Here is a 23,108-nt window from a genome sequence, read left to right as displayed (position 1 = left end):
GTTCATGCTCCTGACGAGGCGGGTCGCTATTACACGCTCGAAGAGCTTGCTCATTTCGTCGAGCAGGACTATAGGGCGGTAGGCCGACGGCTGATCGGGCGGGCGCCCCTCCTTTCGGAGGAGTACCAGCTTACCCGTTTTCCACCTATTGGGGAACCGCCCCTGAGTCAGGCACGAGGTGAACAGGGCTCTGACCTCCTCTTCGAGCTCGCTGAGTGCGACCGCCAGTGCGCGCCCGGGTATGCCGTCAGGCCCGGGAGCCGTATTTTTCGACCGAAGCTTTTGGACGGCAACGTCGAATTCTGCTTCGGAGACTGGCGGCACTTCCTCTCCACTTCCGGCGGTCTGGTGTTAGGTGCCATTGCTGGAGGCACGAACTCTCCCCTCTCGGGAAACAGGGCACCGACGACTCGCTCCAGGAGGTCTGGCTGGAGGCTGCTTGTCAAGGGGGGCGCCCAGGGTCGAAGCTTTTTCCTAACAGCTCGATACGGCCTGCCCCAAGGATCCCTGTCAAGAATCTCAAGCCATTCCTCCCAGGCCGCCTCTTTCGCTTGCGCTATGGCCTTCCGCAGGGTTGCACGGGACTCTCTGTAGGTACCGTACAGTGCTTCTTCCTCAGCCTCGTCTCGATTCCGCCTTCTTCTATACCTGGTGTACTGGCGGCGCGCAGCCACGCACGCGTTCCGCAGTTGGCGGAGTTCAGGTCGCCACCAGTACACTTGGCGCTTGGGCACGAAAGGCTTGGCCCTTGGCATAGCCGCATCGCATACTCGGGTTAGAGCGGCAGCGAGAAGCTCCGCTTCGTGGTCGACCTGATTTGGCTCATTATGAGCCCCCCAGGACTCGACTATGGCCGCCTCCTTTGCCAGCTGTCTGTCAAGTTTTGACAGCACCCATCTTGGACTGTCCCCTGCAGCGGGTCGGTTTTGTCTTGGAGTGGCGGGTACAGTTGTGACCTCAAACTGTATATACCGGTGGTCCGATAGTGTCTCCACGCCAGTCTCCACCCTCCAGTGACGAACGCGGCAAGCCAGGGCGTTGGACGCAAAGGTAACGTCCACGATGGACTCACCCTGAGGCCGCACGCATGTACTCTCCGACCCGGTGTTGAGGACAGTCAGCCCTTGCGAGATTGCCCACTCTTCTAATACCTCCCCCCGGATGTCTGTTGCTGGAGATCCCCATGCCGTTGACTTTGCATTGAAATCTCCAGCCACTAACACCGGGATAGGAGACATTTGCCCTATCAAGGCTCCAACTTCTGTGAGCATCCGTTCAAACTCGGCAAGGGCACGATTGGGAGAAAAGTATATCCCGATGATGCCTAAGCCACCTGTGACAGCCATCACAAACCCACTACCCCTCACAGAGTTTTCGATGGCTAGCGATCCGGCTAGAGCAGGGACAATAATGGCCACCGTCTTGTCCTGGTCCGACACCCAGTCGTCTCGGTTTGGGATAAAGTAGGGTTCCGAAACTACCGCCGCCTTTATGTCCCACTCAACCATGGACTGGAGCAATAGATCCTGCGCCGCGGCACAGTGGTTGATATTCGCCTGGATACACTTTATAGCCATTTTATTGGTCGGTGTCCATGGTTTCCGGCACAGCATTTTGCTGGGAAGGCGGAGGTGTTTCTTGACCTGCTCCTGTCTTCTTCACGGCTTGCTTATTCGGGCGAACCTTATTATTCTGGCACCCTTTGCCACCAATCGGATGATCAGCCGGTTTCCCAGCTGCCTTGCAAACGGCACAACTCGGTTGGGCACTGCACTCGCGCGACTTGTGACCGGATTCCCCACAGCGATAACAGATGTTACTCCGGTCGATGCCCTTTTCGCACTTGGCTCCAACGTGGCCTGTCTCCAGACAGCGGTAACACCTAAGAGGTTTGGTGTCTAACAGGACGACTCGCGCCGAGATCCAGCCTACTTTGAGTCGGCCTGCCTCTACGACCTTTTTGGCGGCAGCCACTGGACAGCTCAGCCAGAGCGTCCCAGAGCCATTCTGGCTGCGCGATATCACGCCGGATTTGACGGCCTCAGCAGCGCAGTTGCCGAGCTCAGCCACAGCCGCTACGACTTCCTCAGCGGTCGCTGAATCATCCAGCCCCATGACGCGGATGTCAGCGCATTTAATCGGTCGCTGAATGTGGACCATGTTAGGATCCAGAACCTCCCTCAGTTTCGCAGCCAGAGCATCCGCCGCAACTTCAATCTCTTTGGTGTCAGCAGGAAGCTCCAGCATGCGTGCTCCGGTAGCTGTTGTCCGGAAGCGGACAGAGGAGATTCCTATTTCCTCCAACTTTATTTTCTTCTTAGCTTTAGCTAAGATCGTTTCGTACTTAACGCCGGTGTCGACAGCTTCCTGTTTGAGCGTAAGAGTAACTGCAGCGGTGCGCGGGGGCTGCAGTTTACGCTTACGTGCCGGCTTGGACGCCTGTGTTGCAGGAGCTGTCGGCTTTTTGGCTTTTTTGGCCTTCCTGCCTAGTGCGTCTTTCCAGCTCCCACTTGGAGGATTTGCCGAAGCAGCTGCTGAAGCTGTTGGGGCCGCAGCAGCAGCTGTTGATTCCTGTTGAACTTCTCTAGCGCCAGCAGCTTCTTTAGCAGCTAGAGTAGTCTTCTTGCGCCTTGTTTTGGATTTGGCACCTTGTTTGACACCTGATGTGGCAGGCTGGGTAGCCGCTGCCATTTCTCCTGCACGATTAGATTGGTCATCCAATTCAGGGTGGCCAGACACGTCCTGTTCTTCACGCCGGTCCGAAGCCAAAGGTGGGCGCAACCGTGGTTCGGGGAGGAGGCGACATTCAATGCCCTCCAGCCTGGCGTTCAGCATGTTGCTAAATTGCGCCGTGCTACTACGCAGCGCTTCCTCCACGATCTTTTTTATTTCGGCATCAGTTGCTACGGCAGGCTGGTTACGGATTTCTTGAACCTGCCTCCGCAGCTCCGCTAGCTGGGTCTTGAGCTGCGTATTCGCCGCTTCGAGGCGCGCAACTTCATCTGACGTAGTGCGTGACCTCAACTCTGCGAAGGCTCCACCGAGAGTGGTAACCGAGTCCTTCAGAAGCTTTTGGTATGTGCCCTTTAAGTGCCCTGACTTGCTCATCACGTGGGTCACCGCGTTAAGGGCGGCCCGAACCTTGTCCTCGATCGCAACTGCAGTTTCCATTTCCACACTGCAGTCGGGAGACTGGGACTGTCGGTTCATCAAGCGAGCACTCCTGTCTTTCGCCGCTTCTTCTGATGAGGCTAGGAAAGCCGCCAACGCCTGCTCTGTGTTGAGCTGTTCCAAGCGAGCTTTTTCAGCAGCCAGCTCGGCCTGCAGCTTTCCGAAGCCTACATATTCGCCTGTGGTCGGTGGCCGACCCCTGCCTCGTTTAGACATCGCCTTTAAGAACGGCTTTCTCTTAGCCAGCATCTCGTCTACGGGCGCCACGTCACTGTCAGTATCCGAGATACCGTCATCAGCGGGCCGTTTTTCACCCTTCCGCCAGTATTTTCCCACAATTATGTTTTCTCGGGAACTCACTGTTTCCATAGTGGCAGCTGATGAGTCAGACTCCAGTCCGGGTCGCTCGTCGCATCTGGTGAGCGACACCCGTAGGTCCGGCAGTGATCCCCGGTTCTCCTTTTTCATCTGAGACCTCGTAGAGGTTCCTGTTGAGGCCTCCGTGGATTCGTCAGGTGCCGATCCAGACACGAATCGACCCTTAGTATCTCGTGGCGGTGGATTGCCGCCCCTCAGTCTAAGAATGCTCCAATAGTCATTGAAGCACCCTCCTGCTTTCTCCTGTTTCTTCGTCCTAGTTTTATTTGATCGTTTTGGTGCCATGTTTATAAATTTTTTAACTTCGCTTCCTGTGTTCCTCACCCACCACGGAGCCCACACTGGGGATGCACACAATGTGCACCAAGGCTACCCAGAAAGTATAGACACGAGGGTTGGAATTGCTACGCGACATCGGGAGCTACAGACGTGTGGCTGGAAGAATCGATCTTATTCCTCCAGTTGTTCCACACGCCCTTGCCCCGTCAGCATGGAAGAATTCCACTGTCCCAGACAGCCCCCTCGCATCTAGCCTGCAACTCACGCCGTCTCATCCCATGATCGTTGCGTGTCCAAATACCCTGCAGTGGCTAGCTGCAGGGCTACCGTTTGGCGAGAAATAAGGGCCGAAGAGGGCGTGTTGCGTTGCGAGAGTAACTGACCCGACTCCGCTCGGCTCAACCCTCCAGGATCCCGTCTTCCCCACGTACGGCTCACACTGTGCAGGACATACACAGGTAGGTGACTGAGGTGTTAGAGGTCATCCTACTCCCTCCTGTGGTTTTTGAAGAGGTGTCCTTCCTCGCGATCCCTGTCCGAGACAGCGACCCTCGTGCCGGCCCCACGGGCCGGGTTACGAGTTGGCCGACGGCCGACCTGGGTCAACCACCGCCCTCACAGCAAGTAATTTTTTATAGAGGTTTTCTTCCTCGCAGCCCCCACCCCGAGGGGAGGCGGCCCCCGCTCCTGGCACCCACGGGCCAAGTTTGCGGTATAGGCGACGCACACACAGCATCGCACAATCTCCAACGTTTGCATCCTCTATCACCTCAGATGGACTGAGACAAGACGAGAGCAGCTACGAACACGACATTGAAGTCAACGCAGGAGCAATAAGCTCAACTGCACGCCCCACGACTGGTAGTTCGCAGAGGGAGAATAGCGAACGCGCAACTGAGCGGCTACTCTCCCCCTCCCAGGGTGCACCACGAGGAGGTCTACCAGCCCTGCACCCCAACCTAACCTAACCTAACCTAACCTAACCTAACCTAACTCAGACCTAACCTAACTCAGACCTAACCTAACTCAGACCTAACCTAACTCAGACCTAACCTAACTCAGACCTAACCTAACTCAGACCTAACCTAACTCAGACCTAACCTAACTCAGACCTAACCTAACTCAGACCTAACCTAACTCAGACCTAACCTAACTCAGACCTAACCTAACTCAGACCTAACCTAACTCAGACCTAACCTAACTCAGACCTAACCTAACTCAGACCTAACCTAACTCAGACCTAACCTAACTCAGACCTAACCTAACTCAGACCTAACCTAACTCAGACCTAACCTAACTCAGACCTAACCTAACTCAGACCTAACCTAACTCAGACCTAACCTAACTCAGACCTAACCTAACTCAGACCTAACCTAACTCAGACCTAACCTAACTCCGAACCTTACTTAACCACTGAATCCGTCGAATGCCTGGGTTATTTGTAAAAACATTTTAATAGCGTGTTCTATCTAGAGCCTTTTGAATGATCAGTGCCATCTACCGGACTCATTATTATACAAAATTATACTTGTGGATTTATTTCGTTAGTTTTTATTTTTTTTCTGAGCAGGGGCCCGTGTCTCGAAAGGTAGAAGCCTTGTGTTACAAGTGCGCGAACTGTCAAATCGTATGGGATGTCATGGAAACACTCTTGTAATACAAGGCCTTTCGAGAAACGGGCCCCTGGTCGTTTTTCTATTTGTGGACGTGTATAATTTGTTATCAGCGTAATTTGTTCCATTCGTTTTGACGTAAAACGTTAGGTGAACGTCTTAAAAAAAAAAAAAAACCCGTAGTAGAGTGACCGGGCCGAAAACCAGGTGTAACAAAAAGTGTTATGGCGCGGCGGCTTATATCTCTGTGACTATAATACCTACATAGACAATTTTAATATGACCGTATAGAGGAAAGTAGCCATTACTCGGACATATATAATTGGCTGCTACAGGTGGCGCCACATTTGCGGTAAATCGTTCCATTCGGGCCAAAAATGACGTTTTTTGTAGTGTTTGTTTAGCAATTACTCACAAAAATTGTATTGTGCTGTACCATAAAATGGTATTGTTAGACAGATCTAGTGCTGAATTATCGAAATATTATAAAAAACTAACATATTTATTTATGACCAGCTGGAAAAATTCAATAATGTGGCATTTTTTACTAAAATTTAGTGATTGTTCATATTTGAGGACATCGTATGCAAAAATTAAAGCATAAAACTGTCAAAAATTACTTAAAACACTAAGATTAACTAATAAGCTGCTGGCAAATGTACTGAAACTTGTCGGCAATCGTGACTCTTTCCATTCGTTTGAGGCAATCGTATGCAAAAATTAAAGCATAAAACCGACAAAAATCACTAAAAAAAAAAAAATACTGAGACTAACTAATAAAGATTACTATAAATATACATTTTCTATAGTAAAACGTATTCATCTCCTCAAATATGCATTAGAATGTATATATGGCACCGGCGGCCGCATATAACATACCGAAGCAATCTTGTCTCTTTCGATTCGTTTAAGGCCTCGCGTGCTTGGGAGCGCATCGGGGACGCTCCGGTCCTTCGGCCCTACGCGGAGCTCGGCCTTCGGCCTTCGCTGGGTTTCGAAGCTCAGCGTTGGGTCTCCGGCCCACCGCTTCGCTTTGTAGAAACTTTTATTATTGCTCTGTGTGGGAGCACTATCTGTCCGCAACTCGGCCTTCGGCCTCGGGGCCGCACCGGGCCTTCAGCCCTATGCGGAGCTCGGCCTTCGGCCTTCGCTGGGTTTCGAAGCTCAGCGTTGGGCCTCCGGCCCACCGCTTCGCTTTTTAGACACTTTTATTATTACTCTGTGTGGGAGCACTATTTGTCCGCAGCTCGGCCTGTGCGGCCTCGCGTGCTTGGGAGCGCCTGGGGGACGCTCCGGGCCTTCGGCCCTACGCGGAGCTCGGCCTTCGCTGGGTTTGAAGCTCAGCGTTGGGCCTCCGACCCACCGCTTCGCTTTTTAGACACTTTCATTAATGTTGCTCTGGGCCGAGCTGCGGACAGATAGTGCTCCCAAGCACTATCTGTCCGCAGCTCGGCCTGCCGCCTGACGTGCTTGGGAGCGCATCGGGGACGCTTCGGGCCTTCGGCCCTACGCGGAGCTCGGCCTTCGGCCTTCGCTAGGTTTGAAGCTCAGCCTCCGGCCCGCCGCTTCGCTTTTTAGACACTTTTATTATTGCTCTGTGTGGGAGCACTATCTGTTCGCAACTTGGCCTGCGGCCTCGGGGCCGCTCCGGGCCTTCGGCCCTACGCGAAGCTCGGCCTTCGGCCTTCGCTGGGTTCGAAGCTCAGCGTTGGGCCTCCGGCCCACCGCTTCGCTTTTTAGACACTTTTATTATTGCTCTGTGTGGGAGCACTATCTGTCCGCAGCTCGGCCTGCGGCCTCGCGTGCTTGGGAGCGCCTCTGGGACGCTCCGGGCCTTCGGCCCTACGCGGAGCTCGGCCTTCGCTGGGTTTTGAAGCTCAGCGTTGGGCCTCCGGCCCGCCGCTTCGCTTTTTAGACACTTATTATTGTTATGCCTGGGAGCCCTGTCTGTCCGCAACTCGACCTGCGGCCTTCGCTAGTTAGTTATGTCCCCTCCTCAATAGCGGTGGTCCACACAACGTTTCACGTTATCCATCGCGGCTGTGTCCCTGACGCAGCCTACCTTATTTTTTTTTTTCCTTCTACTTTATTTTTTCTATTTATTTTTCGCTGGGCGCGTTTCCGTCTGTTCATCTCTTAAATCTCATTTCATTTGATATCCATATCAACAGTTATAATACTACTGAAAAACATTTAATGAATAAATTATAATTATTAATAAATTGATATGAATATCATGAATAATATGAAGAGGTCAGTGAGTAAAACATGTAATATATAACATAATAATATATTGTTTCGTAAAGCTAGCGTAGCCTAGAGCCTAGAGTATGCGGTTGCCCTGCACGTTGTTGCGGTTGTTGAGCAGGATCTTCTCCTGGCGCATCTTCTCCTGCTTGAAGGCCTCGCGGTTGGCCTTCTTCTCCGCGCGCCGCTCCGCGCGGAACTCCTTCAGCAGCCGCTTGCGCTCCTTCTTCTCTTCCGGACTCTCATCTTTGGGCCTGCGGGGAAATCATAGAATCAGAGCGGTTTTGCACTACGACCGATCTGATTCGAAGTTATAACCGTAGAACTATCTGTATGGTACTTTACGCGCTACATCCGGTTTTTGTCTGTCATTCTTCGGATCTAGTGCGTAAACTACTATACAAATAGTTCTACGGTTATGACTTATGACGGATCATATTTTTAAGAATTCGGATCGGACGCGCGAAACGGAGACATGCAACACCTGTAGACCCTGTAGTATCTTTTGGTAGGTATATAGCAAAACATTTGAAAACATATATGGTAGGTGTATTTGACGAGAAAATTTGCGTGGACCTCCGCTTGCGACAACGAAGGCTGAGGTCCTTGTGGGGCCGAAGACCCGAAGCGTCCAGAAGGCCAGTGATCATTTGATCAATCATGCAACTCAAGTTCAAGTGTCTAAAGGTGGAGGCCGAGCACCGCGTAGGACCGAAGGCTCGTAGTGTCCAAGAACAATTTAGTAGTGCTCGAATACAGAACAAAACAAGGTGTCACAAGGCTCCATATATGTGAGCGATCATATGTTTTTCTTTATGGTTCCGAGGTGTTTTAGGAACTAACCGTAGCGACAGCACACTGAGGGTGGAGAGCACGGTGTCGGCGCGGGTGGCGGCGTCATCATCATCATCAGCGGCGGCGGGCGGCTGCAGCGCGTTGAACCTGGCCAGCGACTTCACCGTGAGCTTGTTGTCGGCCTCCAGCACGTCCTTGGGGATGCCCGTCTTGGGGTTGATGCGGATTTTGCCCGGTTTCTGCAACATTCATGACAATAACAATAAATATCATAAGACATTGTTACGAAGTGTAGACACGCGGACATTGCTGACTTGTCACCGACTAGATACATGGCATCCATATGTGCAGCGTGTGAGGCTGACCTTGGGCTCCTCGATGAGCTTGGGGTGGTTGTAGAGGTTGGAGTAGGTGGAGAGGATGGTCTCGCAGTCCCACTTCTCCTCCCGCGGCACCTCCACCGTGTCCAGCTCCTCCTCTGACTCTTCTTCGATCTCTTGTAGCCGGCGAATCCTGCCACAGAACAAATTCTACTATTAGTTGTAATTTTCCTTTCTACACCGTGTTTCACTTAACACTAAAAACCTTAAAACAGTTTGTTCAGAATCGAAAGTAGAATCGATTGAGCTATATCTTGATGGAGGTAATATTTTTTATTTAAATTAGTATTATTAGTTATTTTTTACGTGCCCATTCTATTGTACTCGTAATACAACATTGTGTATATCGCATTGCTAGAGGTTGTTTACCATTTTCAGTATTTAGGGGTATTAATACTGGCTGGTTACTTGGACGATTATTTTTTCCGCTACTAGTTTGACGTTGTTTGTCAGTTTAAGCTTAATGTTTATCATAAGTCATAACAAATTGAACTCGTACCTAATTACAACCTTGTCATTTTGAATATTGGGTTTAAATTTGCTTACTGCGATTACCTGTCCAATTTGAAGTTTACTGTGATAAAGCTTTAAAGTGTTTTACAGTGACATCTTAGCTGTCTATTGGTAAACCTTATGTCGTTGCAGTAACGTACACAAATAAATAGTCTTATGGTTTATGATGGTAGTTAGCAATTATTTTATTGAGTATAGAGCTAAAAGTCAAGTAGAGCTGTACAGAAAATTAAAAATTCAATTTACAAAAAGTAACGATCAGATTAAAAGATGAATACTCTAGATGAGTTTAAAAAAATAAAAATCAGTTGGGGTGTTTGAGGTTTTGAGTGATACCGGAAACACGTTGTATTATTAGTTTAATTTGAAATCGAGGGAAGGTCTCCTAAGACCGTTTTCGCGCATCAGCACGGGACCTGGTAGCCGCCCTCGCAGACCCGCTATCAACATGCACCCTGTATAGTGACCTGGCGATCTCGCGCTCCTTGTCGAGCTGGTGCCGCCGCCGCGACTCCTCGAACTCGTCGGCGGCGCGGAGCAGCGCGGCGTGCGACTCGGGCATGAAGCCCTCGATCTCCTCGCACTCCAGCGCGCCCAGCTCCGTGTCATCGTACTCCGCGAACATCTACACGACACGAATATTCATTTCATTAACCTATAAAACATAGGCAGTCAGTAGTCTGTTTCAAACGTGTGCAAATCTAAAACATAAAACAATAAGATCTCTAGACAGTCGTGTTATGGGTCTTGAGTTAGGAGTCCCTTCCGTAACCACAATTATAAATAAATTATTCATAAGTAAACTGTTACCCATGTTTGAGCTTTTCACCGCTGCCTCCCAGAGACCTCCAAAAGTAGGTGAAAAGTTAGGAATATACAGAGTGGGGCCTGTAACAAAGGCGAAGAATTGAACTGTAGGCTATTCTCCTTATACTGATCAACATTTGTTCAGTGACTTTTAAAAATTATGAAGTCTTTAAATTTTTAATTTTTCATACAAAATAAATATTAGCTTCAATGTACGCCATTATTGTTGTCATTGACGTTGTCTGTCACACTTTAGACTTAACAGAATTCGCAATACATTACCTCTTAGAAAAAACTTTTAAGGGCGATAAAAATCAAAATACAAGTTATTTTTAAAAGTCGCCGAACAAATGTTGATCAGTATAAGGAGAATAGCCTAGAGTTCAATTCTTCGCCTTTGTTACAGGCCCCACTCTGTATTTAAAATCAATTGGGACCGTGCGCGACGACAACGCCACGTGACAGTGACAATATTGTAACCGCTGTGAAGCGAGGAGTAAGTAAACATTGTGAAAAAAATAATGAAATCTTGTGCTATTTTACTACATTAGACAATTTTGGACGATGGTGATTACAACATTGTCGCCAATAACATTAAAATCGTTGTTTTCAGTGAGAAATTAACAAACTGGTGACTAAAACGGGGTTTCGTGCTATCGCTCACGAAATCATTTTCCAACCTGAGACTATGAATAAAGGCAATAAATTGGTGCTAGCTGGGCATTTTCTACAGATTGAAGACATTATTCCACCATTTATACCTATGTACAATAAAGTATAAATAAATCATTGGCTTTTGAAATAGTTGATCAGTTCACTGCTATCCTGTCATTTTCATAGGCTAACTAACTATAATATAGGTAAATAAATATCATTGCAGGGTACAGGGTTTATTGTAAAATAAAAACAAACTGGCTATAATAACGTTTAATTATATTATACATTACAAAAACTTGTTTCATTTACTTGAAAATATTGGAGGTTTACCAGATATCACATCAAATACAATCATGAATGCGATGAAGTTAAGTTCTCAGGAATTTTATTTAAAATGTGATAAGCTTTCAGTGGATGGACTGCTTCTGCTTCTATTGTTCTCGTGCTCCTTCTTCCCATTGAAACCTCGATATTTACGCATTTTCGTCAATCCGTTTCGGTTTGTAAACAGGAGCACAGATGAGGAAACTAAAAAAATTATTTCGAACATAACTGGGATTGGCTTCCACGTCGGCTTTTCTACCTCCAATAAAATTTGCACTATAAATTCACCGTAAATTCAATTCAATACTTGTATCAATTGATTACGCACTTTAAGTAAAACTTCAGAGATTGGACGACACTTTTCTTCTTACGGCAACTATTCACTTAAACGGCGGTTTTGTTTCCACCACGGTCTTGGAAATAGGTAGAATTTAGTCGCTACTTTTCCTGGAGTTATTACAATTCGCCATAACAAATTTTACTGGGCCCGTATTAAATTTATCTCAAAAACGACATGAAAATGTTTACTGCAATATGGATTTGACAGCGCAAGTCAGCGACTAAGATGTCAATTTTGGCCGTAGTGAGCGCTGTGATCGTTTTAGCTACCCCCTCCACCCGCTTTGCACCCTGCCAATACTTTTGGATACTGCATAAATAATCCATGACAGAATCTTGATGTTCCCTAAAACTTGCGGTTTTGTTGGAAAAAGACTCCACTGAGGATCTTGACGAAGAAGACGATCATGAAAAATGTACCATAAGCGTCACCTCGAGACTTCGGAAACTCGCCTCCAACGTGTTAAGTTGAGAGACACAGCTCTGTATTAATTAATTCTAATTTCAAGTGAGCACTGTTCAACATAAGCATACCTCACGTTTGATTGTCGTACTGTCCACTGCTGCTCGCTTCGCACGCTAGAATGTTCTAGAGGGTCAAGAACGTTGAAGTAGTTACCTTCTCGAAGCGGTCATCGAGCAGCGTCAGGCCCTGGTTCCTCCTGATGACGCTGGACGACATGGAGTACTGCGAGAACCGGGACTTGGTGTCGTGTTTGTCGCTGTCCCACGCTGCCAGCCGGCGGCCCTCCTGATAACAAACACATGCGTAAATGCAAACATACAATTATACATCACTCTGTATTAGACACTCGTAAACGCAAAGACGCACTGCTTGACTCCTGAGTCGTGACGGGTTAAGAATTTCACCACCCTATTGTAGAAGTCGACTGTTCTGGATTTGTAATTGTGGTGTGAGCGATGGGCTAGTAACCTGTCACTACACTATCACAACGTGTAGGTGAAAGTTGCCGAGAGTGTACATGTGTACCTGTGGGTCGGTGTCGTCGTCCGAGTCGAGGTCGGAGGCGAAGGCCTGGCCGGAGTCGCCGGACACGCTGTCGGCGTCTTCATCGTCTTCTTCATACTCCTCGCCATCTGACCATAAACAAAATAGGTAACGTTTTTACCGAAAATACGTGTTTACGCGACAAGCAAACCGACCAACGAAGTTGCAGCTCACATCCACGACACGAGAGCTCATTTGACCACTAGATGAAGTATCGCGCGGTTGGCGATAACCATACATCGCGGTTTTCGGAGCGGGAATGATTTGAAAAAGAGTAGAGATAAACAGATATGTTAGTCTAAGAAAATATCATATTATGCTTAATGAATAATTACCTCTCTGCGAGTTGTATACAATTTGTGACAAAGTTTTATTTTAATTTCCGTAAAAGTCTTATAACTTTTAAGCAGAGATCGGACGGATTTGCGACATTCTTAGTGACTTACGAAATTTTAATGACTTTTAGTATGAGATGACGCACAAAAATCCGATCTCTTCTTATAAGATAACAATAAAAATAACTTTAATTAATTACTTGCTGTAAATTTAATAGTTGACACGATTTTCAGAATAAACTATGAAGAATTTTCTTATTTATAAATGAATAGACTTAACTGAAGAGATTGATAATGAATGGCCATTATAAAAAATAAGCGCGTTACAAAACACGGAGAAACTAAAAAGCCAAAAATAATAAACCTTTCAATTCAGATTTCTTATCGTATTGCAATAAGCTAAACATCCAAATTATAAACAAATCAATTATTTTTGTAGTCGGTACCAGACCTATTCGTCGCCTTGCTATTGCCTGTTTGCCCCACCCAACCATACACAGGCTGGTACCGACTCCAAAAATAATTGATTTGTTTATAATTTGGATGTTTAGCTTATTGCAATACGATAAGAAATCTGAATTGAAAGGTTTATTATTTTTGGCTTTTTAGTTTCTCCGTGTTTTGTAACGCGCTTATTTTTGAAGGCGGTTTTATTTTTTTTAAAAAGTTTATTTATTTGTTGATTTTTAGTGGTTCCTAGTGATATTATATGTATCAGTCCGAATACATGTACAGTAGTGAAAGAATTATCCTTTAACTCCTAGCCATTGAGGAGTTGACCTTCCATCATCAGCTCAGCCACATAAAATTATTACCATCAGACGTAAATACTGGTGTACCTTTGAAAAATAGACTAAAAACATTACATGTGCCTATAACATTTGAAGAGTTCCCTCAATTTCTCCAGGATCCCATCATCAGACCCAGACTTGGTGCCAATGGGACCATCTCGGGGTTATACCGGTTCGATCAAAAAAAAAATTTTGAAAATCGGTCCACGATTCTCGGAGATATCGAGTAACATACATACAAAAAAAAAAATAAATAAAAAATAAAAAAAAAACATTCAGTCGAATTGAGAACCTCCTCCTTTTTTGAAGTCGGTTAAAAATATGTACCTATATGTATGATTGATCTTTATTTATTTTTCAATCAATTATTCATTCGGTAGAAACCTGCTAGAGTAAGATCTGTTTTTAAGTAAATACCTACTCTTTGGCTAATGTCAAACGTTCCCGCTCCGAAAACCCCGATGTATGGCGATAACTGATTAAATTTAAGTTTCAGATTAGAAATAAGTTTAGGTTTTTAATTACTAGCTTTGTATAAATTAACTTGTTCGCCGTACAAACGTTCATCTTTCTTAACAATCTAGAAGGATGTACAAAACTCACCGTCCGCTCCTTCCCCCATGGCCAGCTCGATGAAGTTGTCCTCCAGCTCATTCTGCGGGTCCTCGAAGTCAAAGTCCTCGTCCAGCGCCGCTACCACTTCCGGGTCCAGGTCCAGGCACAATCCTACACATTTTATCATCATATAAACAAATATATCAAACTAGCTTTTACCCGCGGCTTCGCCCGCGTAATAAAAGTATTCTTATTGAAACGTTTACAAAAAATAAGATTTTCATTTGGATCCGTAGGTTTCTTTGTAGGTACAGATGTCCGCGATTATTTCGATTAAGGTAAAGCGGGGCAATTCTCGACTGGAGGGCCATTGTAACTGATCTATTTGCTGTACGGTCCGGTTTTGGCTGACTGTACCTTACACATATTACTATTGCTTTAAAATAAATTCTTGCAATGATTGTAGAATTGTTACAAAGCGACCACAGCGTAGGTAGTAGGTACGAATATGTATGTATTTTACCTATTTAAATATTTATACTGGGGAAACTTCATACAACCCACATAGCCAGTATCTCGACGCTATGGTCGGTAGGGTAGAAAGTACTTCCTTGCATTATCGCTTACAATTTTTTCCATTTTGCTTATACTTATTGCAAACGTAAACATATAAAAGGCAAGCAAACAACGATCTTCTTACAGCACATTGAATGTAATAGTTATTACGGATGCAGGATACTCGCCGATGCCTACTTACTAATACCTTCCCTTTGAGCCACCTGCATTTTATCCCCGTCCCCGTCCCCTATTTCTATCCCTATCCCTATCCCTATCCCTAACCCTATCCCGTTCCGTCCCTGTCCCTGTCCCTGTCCCTTTCCCTGTCCCTGTCCCTGTCCCTGTCCCTGTCCCTGTCCCTGTCCCTGTCCCTGTCCCTGTCCCTGTCCCTGTCCCTGTCCCTGTCCCTGACCCTGTCCCTGTCCCTGTCCCTGTCCCTGTCCCTGTCCCTGTCTCTATCCCTATCCCTATCCCTAACCCTATCCCGTTCCTGTCCCTGTCCTTTCCCCTGTCAAATTATCATGCTAGGAGGTGAACTATAAAAAATCCTTTCTTAGTGCTCCTCTAAGGAACTTCCGTGTTAATTTGAAATCTCTTGAACCAGAAGTAAAGATAAAAACTAAAGCTATACTTATGGCTATTTTGGATATTTTAACCTCATTGCACAACAACAGGGGAGAATATTTCTTTTCCACCTCATTAAATTTTAAAATCGTTGTATTTATCGTGATCAGCGACCCGATAAACCATAAAAACGATACCCATATTGTGCTTTTGACTTTACCCCCTTTGCACCCCTTTAGGGGTCAAATTTCTTTAGAAATCCTCCTGTGAAGTTTCGAATAAAATAGTCAAACTAATCTTGTTTCCCCATACAAACTTTGAACCCCCATTTCACCCTTTTAAGAGGAGAATTTTGAAAAATCCTTTCTTAGTGCTCCTCTACGCCATATAAGGAACCTATGTGCCAAATTTGAAATCTCTAGGACCAACAGTTTCGGCTGTGTGTTGATATGTCAATCAGTCAGTCAATATCTTCTTTTATATATTTAAACCCCATTGCACCACAACAGGGGAGAAGGTATTTCACTTCCGCCTCGTTAGATTTTAAAAACGTTGTGTTTATCGTGATCAGCGACCCGATAAACCATAAAAACGATACCCATATTGATTTTTTGACTTTATCACCCCCTTTTCACCCTTTTAGGGGTTAAATTTTCAAAAAACCTGAAACACGTAGTCAGCCATATGTCTTAAGGAATCTTCCTGTGAAGTTTCGAATAAAATAGTCAAACTAATCTTGTTTCCCCATACAAACTTTGAACCCCCATTTGACCCCCTTAGGAAGTGAATTTTGGAAAATTCTTTCTTAGTGCTCCTCTACACTATATAAGGAACCTACTTGACAAATTTGACGTCTCTAGGACCAGCGGTTTCGGCTGTGCGTTGATATGTCGGTCAGTCAGTCAATATCCTCTTTTATATATTTTTTTGATATTTAAACCCCATTGCACCACTACAGGGGAGAAGGTATTTCACTTCCGCCTCGTTAGATTTTAAAAACGTTGTATTTATCGTGATCAGCGACCTGATAAACCATAAAAACGATACCCATATTGATTTTTTGACTTTATCACCCCCTTTTCACCCTTTTAGGGGTTAAATTTTCAAAAAACCTGAAACACGTATTCAGTCATATGTCTTAAGGAATCTTCCTGTGAAGTTTCGAATAAATTAGTCAAACTAATCTTGTTTCCCCATACAAACTTTGAACCCCCATTTGACCCCCTTAGGAGGTGAATTTTGGAAAATCCTTTCTTAGTGCTCCTCTACACTATATAGGGAACCTACGTACCAAATTTGAAATCTCTAGGACCAGCGGTTTCGGCTGTGCGTTGATATGTCAGTCAGTCAGTCAGTCAGTCAGTCAGTCAGTCAGTCAGTCAGTCAGTCAGCTTCTTCTTTTATATATTTAGATGAAAACAGCAAATGCAGCCGAATATTCGGTATTCGGCATATTCGGCATGTTTTTCAATGTTCGTATTCGGCCGAATAGTTCGGTTATGTTGCCGAATATTAACCGAATAAACAAAGTAAATAAATAGCGTAAGTTGTTTCGTAATTCAACACTCTCAATAGACACCTCAAGGCTCAAGGTAATAGGAATAAGAGATGACGAATCCTGTCCACATTGTGGCATGGAGGAAACAAGCCTACATTTGTTAGCGGAATGTATTATGTATGCGGCACCGCGATATAATACATTTGGTAGAGACAGACTAGGAGTAGAACTCAAGGATGTCGAATTAAAAGATGTCCTTTTTCTTCTGCAGGAAAACGAGAAGATTTGAAGAAGGAAGTGTGAGAATGCTGCCGGAACAGTAACCTGCAGCTCCAACTCTAGGGAACTGGGTTGAATGAACACAAGTGATCGACAGCCTGCCTGCCTCCGGCCGGGCGTCCCTACACTACATCTACATCTTCGTAATTCATCGGATAATGACATCCTATTTCAGCATTATTAGCAGCCAAAGGCAGTTAAAAATGCGTTAAAATATAAATACCTACAATAATTATGTAAATCAGTAAAAATAATGTAGCTTAAGAAACAAAAACCAAAATTTTCTTATGCACTAAATTATAGGAACATTAAGGGCCTTAATACCCATTACCAATCATTGAAAAGTTTTTAACTTTAACCCAGATAACCCTAAATTAAATTAAATATCATTTATTTCAGAAATAAATTTCCATATTGTATTAGCTAAATGCAAAACAAGAGCGTGTCGGGCCACGCTCAGTGTAGGGTTCCGTAGTTTTTCGTATTTTTCTCAAAAACTACTGAACCTATCAAGTTCAAAACAATTTTCCTAGAAAGTCTTAATAAAGTTCTACTTTTGTGATTTTTTTCATATTTTTTAAACATATGGTTCAAAAGTTAGAGGGGGGGGGACACACTTTTTTTTCCTTTAGGAGCGATTATTTCCGAAAATATTAATATTATCAAAAAACAATCTTAGTAAACCCTTATTCATTTTTAAATACCTATCCAACAATATATCACACGTTGGGGTTGGAATGAAAAAAAATATCAGCCCCCACTTTGCATGTAGGGGGGGTACCCTAATAAAACATTTTTTTCCATTTTTTATTTTTGCACTTTGTTGGCGTGATTGATATACATATTGGTACCAAGTTTCAGCTTTCTAGTGCTTACGGTTACTGAGATTATCCGCGGACGGACGGACGGACGGACGGACGGACGGACGGACGGACGGACGGACGGACGGACGGACGGACGGACGGACGGACGGACGGACGGACGGACGGACAGACAGACATGGCGAAACTATAAGGGTTCCTAGTTGACTACGGAACCCTAAAAAGAATCAGTGTTATAACACCTGGTAGGGTCAAGTGGGCTAAGCCAGGATTTAAAATATGGTGGAACCGAATATTCGGCTCGGTAACAGCTGAACCGAATGTTCGGCCGAATATTCGTATTCGGCAAAGTCCGTATTCGGCCCATCTCTAATCCATCCATATCCATATATCTATATAATCCATATATATCCATCCATCCATCCATATAATCCATATATCCATATCCATATAATCCATATTCCATATATAATATTATAAATGCGAAAGTAACTCTGTCTGTCTGTCTGTTACGCTTTCCCGCTTAAACCACGCAGCCGATTTTGATGAAATTTGGAACAGACAATCTTTAGACCCTGAGACAAAACATAGGCTACTTTTTATTTCGAAAAAAAGGGATGAAGGGGTTGAAAAAGAGGTTGAAAGTTTGTATGGGATTTCTTAATTTTAAAAGATAAAACCATGAAACTTTATATTTTAGCACTTGATAAGAAATCATTAAACATATATTTAAAGTCACATACAGGTCGAACGCGATTAATTAACATTATTTTTACCTTTAAAATAAACATGGTGGGAAATAAACATTAACTAAAAGCGGGTAGATTATATTTATTTGTCTACCCCGAACATTTATATAAATTAATATCGGGTAGTTTTGTATTGTTTACATCTCCGGTGACATTTTGCTGGGACGTCAGTCTTCCGCGACCACGGCCAGTGCAACCTGGCCGAAACGTTGGGAAAAAAGGTAAAAATAATGTTAATTAATCGCGTTCGACCTGTATGTGACTTTAAATATATGTACAAAGCGCGAGAACTTAAAGTGTTATATCATTAAACATCTTGATAAGGGATAGGGATAGGGATAGCGATAGGGATAGCGATAGCGATAGCGATAGCGATAGCGATAGCGATAGCGATAGGGATAGGGATACGGATACGGATACGGATAATATGGGTATCGTTAGAGGGATACGGATAATCGGTCGGCGGTCTCTTACAATCAATGTGCTCTAAGACGATCGTTGTTTGCTTGCTTGAAGATTACGTTTGCGATAAGTATAAGCAAAATGTAAAAAATTGTAAGAGAGATTAGAAAAAAGTACTTTTTACCCACCGATCATAGTGTCGAAATACGGGCTATGTGGGATGTTTATAAAGGTTTCCCCAGCGTATATAGAATTACCTACGCTGTGGTCGATGTGTAATATTTCTACAATCATTGCAAGCAAAAGTATTATGTGCAATCGAAATAATCGCAGATAAATATACCTACAGAGAAACCTAAGGATTCAAATGAAAATCTTAATGAATACTTTTATTACGCGGGCGAAGCCGCGGGTAAAAGCTAGTCCATTATAAAGGAAACATTTACAAAACTAAACGTAAAGGTATTTTGATAGTAATTTGTAGGGCCAATACAGACAGACTGCAACAGGGTTATTGGAAACCGGAGAGTTGATTAAAGTCAATGGTTGTTAGACCAAGGTACCTTGTGTAGCAGCTTTGTTGAGTAAACCCACGTCTTCCTCGACAGCGGATGCGAACACGGAGCTTGGCAGATTCAGCTTCTCCACAACAGGGATTACTGGCTCATCCTCCTCGCCTGATGGCTGCGACTTCTCTTTCCGTTTATGTGTTGCTTTCTAAAATTAATAAAAATTTGTTCGTAAGTAGTTTTCGAGGATGGCAATTTCTCAAAGTCGACAAACCACACAACAATTTTTTATTAAAACACTTTGCCAGGAGGTCTGGCTACATTTCTGGGCATCAAAATAGTAAATAACAAAAAGAGCAAATAGTAAATAATGAAGAAATCAACGAAATTTTCACCAGCCACTACTGCTAGACAATAAAGATAAAATTATCCAGACTCACGGGCTGCAGAACGAGCGTGACCTCCTTGGTGTCCTTGAGATGCTGCAGGTAGTTGTAGTCATCGTCGAAGTAGACGCCGTACTTGCGCTGCTCCTCTCTGCGCTGCTCGGGAGTTAGCTCCTGTAACAACAGCCAAAGTGAAATGAGAGTGAGTGGAAACTTCTTTTTCTATGAAAATCATAACAATAACACCTTGACTCTTCACAAACAATTACTTTCTAAAATAGTTTTGAAATTAAAATATCTCTTTACAGAGTAGATACTTAAAACTTACATGTATTAAACTAGCTGACAATATATGTAGGCACATGATTTAATTTAACGTAACGTTATGTTCGCCATCACTTATTCTAATTAATTTTATAAAAATATCTTAGGTTACAAAGTAACTGACAGGTTCCTTTTCTTTCCTCGGCGGTACTGCGGCGCTGACGGGCACCAGCACCCGCTGCGGGGCGCTCTCGTCGGCGGCCAGGGGATCCCGCTGCGACCTGTGCACTAAGTTGAACGTTACTGCCTTCTTTCGGTCTATGAACTTCTTCTTGGTTTTAGGCTGTAAATGTTAGAATTTCGTGGTTAGACTAATAGTGAATGCGTAATTTAGTAACATAAATAGAAACTATAGTTGTTTATACCATCTTGAAAGCCTTGCTTTAGTTAGAGTCACGGGAAATAGAAATAATACACGAAAATGCACAAAACATGTGTTGTTTTGGCAAATGTCAGTGACAAAGGAAGAGTGATTTGAAGTCGTTCAGAGTAATGACCATGTTATAAAGAAGCATATAATTTCTTTTTTTAAATTTCAGTGTATAAAACTGAGTTTTATAACAACTACATAATTTCTTATTTGAAATTAATATTTCAATATCAAATGTAAGATAAAATACCTGTGTATTTTATAAATCATGCAGAAAATTAGTATTTGTACAATAATGTGAAGGTTGTAGAACGCTGTCAGAGCCATTTTGGCCAAGTTAACCAACATGATAAATACATAGATTTAGAATTATTAAACTAGATTGTGGAATCACATTTTTTGCCATACTAAATTGAACCTTATCACTGAGACAGAAAGGTGATCGTATCAGACTAGCGAAAACGGTCCACATGAGAGGGCATTGTTTGGGCTGGTGTCCCTCTCGCACGTGTTGCCAGTGTTAATGAGGTTACCATAGTAGTAGTATTTTTATCTGTATATTACCTGACTTTATTACTTCTTATATTATTTTAGTGTTATATTCAAACTAGGGTTTCGATATATTTCAAAGAATTGGAAAATAATTATAATGTAAATTTTTTGATGTCAATAAATCAAAGATTTGTATAATCAAAAAAATTAAGGTAGGCTGCGTCAGGGACACAGCCGCGATGGATATCGTGAAACGTTGTGTGGACCACCGCTATTGAGGAGGGCATAGTTAGTAACTAAAATAGCGAAGGCCGAAGGCCGAGCTCCACGTAGGGCCGAAGGCCCGGAGCGTCTCTGAGAGGCTCCCAAGTACGCGAGGCCGCAGGCCGAGCTCCGGACAGACAGTGCTCCCATGCAGAACAATAATAAAAGTGTCTAAAAAGCGAAGCGGCGGGCCGGAGGCCCAACGCTGAGCTTTGAAACCCAGCGATGGCCGAAGGCCCGGAGCGTCTCCGAGAGGTTCCCAAGCACGCGAGGCCGCAGGCCGAGCTCTGGACAGACAGTGCTCCCACGAAGAACAATAATAAAAGGGTCTAAAAAGTGAAGCGGCGGGCCGGAGGCCCAACGCTGAGCTTCAAAACCCAGCGAAGGCCGAAGGCCGAGCTCCGCGTAGGGCCGAAGGCCCGGAGCGTCTACGAGAGGCTCCCAAGCACGCGAGGCCGCAGGCCGAGCTCCGGACATGCAGTGCTCCCATGCAGAACAATAATAAAAGTGTCTAAAAAGCGAAGCGGCGGGCCGGAGGCCCAACGCTGAGTTTGAAACCCAGCGAAGGCCGGAGGCCGAGCTCCGCGTAGGGCCGAAGGCCCGGAGCGTCTCCGAGAGGATCCCAAGCACGCGAGGCCGCAGGCCGAGCTCCGGACAGATGGTGCTCCCACGAAGAACAATAATAAAAGTTTCTAAAAAGCGAAGCGGCGGGCCGGAGGCCCAACGCTGAGCTTCAAAACCTAGCGAGTACCGAAGGCCGAGCTCCGCGTAGGGCCGAAGGCCCGGAGCGTCTCCGGGAGGCTCCCTAGCACGCGAGGCCGCAGGCCGAGCTCCGGACAGATGGTGCTCCCATGCAGAACAATAATAAAAGTGTCCAAAAAGCGAAGTGGCGGGCCGGAGGCCCAACGCTGAGCTTTGAAACCCAGCGAAGGCCGAAAGCCGAGCTCCGTGTAAGGCCGAAGGTCCAGAGCGTCTCCGAGAGGCTCCCAGGCACGCGAGGCCGCAGGCCGAGCTCCGGACAGACAGTGCTCCCACGCAGAATAATAATAAAAATGTCTAAAAAGCGAAGCGGCGGGCCGGAGGCCCAACGCTGAGCTTCGAAACCCAGCGAAGGCCGAAGGCCGAGCTCCGCGTAGGGCTGAAGGCCCGGAGCGTCCCTGAGAGGCTCACAAGCATGCGAGGCCGCAGGCCGAGCTCCGGAAAGACAGTGCTTCTAGGCAGAACAATAATAAAAGTGTCTGAAAAGCGAAGACTTTTTACGTTTAAAAAAGTGTTCCGCATGGGAGCACTGTCTATCTGCAGCTCGGCCTGCGGCCTCGCGTGCTTAGGAGCTTCTCAGCTTAGGTACTTAGGTCTTCTCTTGGTTCGTAGTTAAACATCAACTTCCCTACAATCCCCATAGTAATTAAGTATATTGCGAAGGCCAAATGCCGAGCTCAGCGTAGGGCCGGAGGCCCGTAGCGTCCCTGACAGGTCCTAAGTACGCGAGGCCGTATCTTCATCTGAATCTGAAACTCTTACCAGGGCAACTACTACTGCTAGAGGCAAACTGATCACACCAAAGGTCATTAGGTCATTACCCGAAATTAACTTGTCTAACACTTATCGTGACAAAACGACAATGCAAAACACTAATGGTAAACAAGAGGCAAAATACCAAACACAAGACCGTGGGGCCTTCGGGCCCTGCGCAGCACCA

The 23,108-nt window shown here is 45.2% G+C and overlaps 1 protein-coding gene across 1 annotated transcript; it reads right to left on the bottom strand.

Annotated features, from left to right (window-relative positions):
• Positions 1-7,715: 7,715 nt before the first annotated feature.
• Positions 7,716-20,766, bottom strand: LOC125237796 (protein LTV1 homolog). The gene is made up of 11 exons (XM_048144982.1): positions 20,649-20,766; positions 20,408-20,566; positions 20,014-20,133; positions 19,628-19,781; positions 14,242-14,364; positions 12,495-12,601; positions 12,123-12,254; positions 9,844-10,001; positions 8,849-8,996; positions 8,532-8,722; positions 7,716-7,942 (listed from the first exon to the last, which is right to left on the bottom strand). Exons 1-11 carry the CDS (start codon positions 20,649-20,651, stop codon positions 7,765-7,767), a joined length of 1,473 nt encoding a protein of 490 aa, XP_048000939.1. The 5' UTR covers positions 20,652-20,766; the 3' UTR covers positions 7,716-7,764.
• Positions 20,767-23,108: the final 2,342 nt, after the last annotated feature.

The sequence above is a fragment of the Leguminivora glycinivorella genome, chromosome 22, assembly GCF_023078275.1.
Source record: "Leguminivora glycinivorella isolate SPB_JAAS2020 chromosome 22, LegGlyc_1.1, whole genome shotgun sequence".
NCBI classification, from domain to species: Eukaryota; Metazoa; Arthropoda; class Insecta; order Lepidoptera; family Tortricidae; genus Leguminivora; species Leguminivora glycinivorella.
This window is presented reverse-complemented; position numbering and strand designations above follow the sequence as displayed.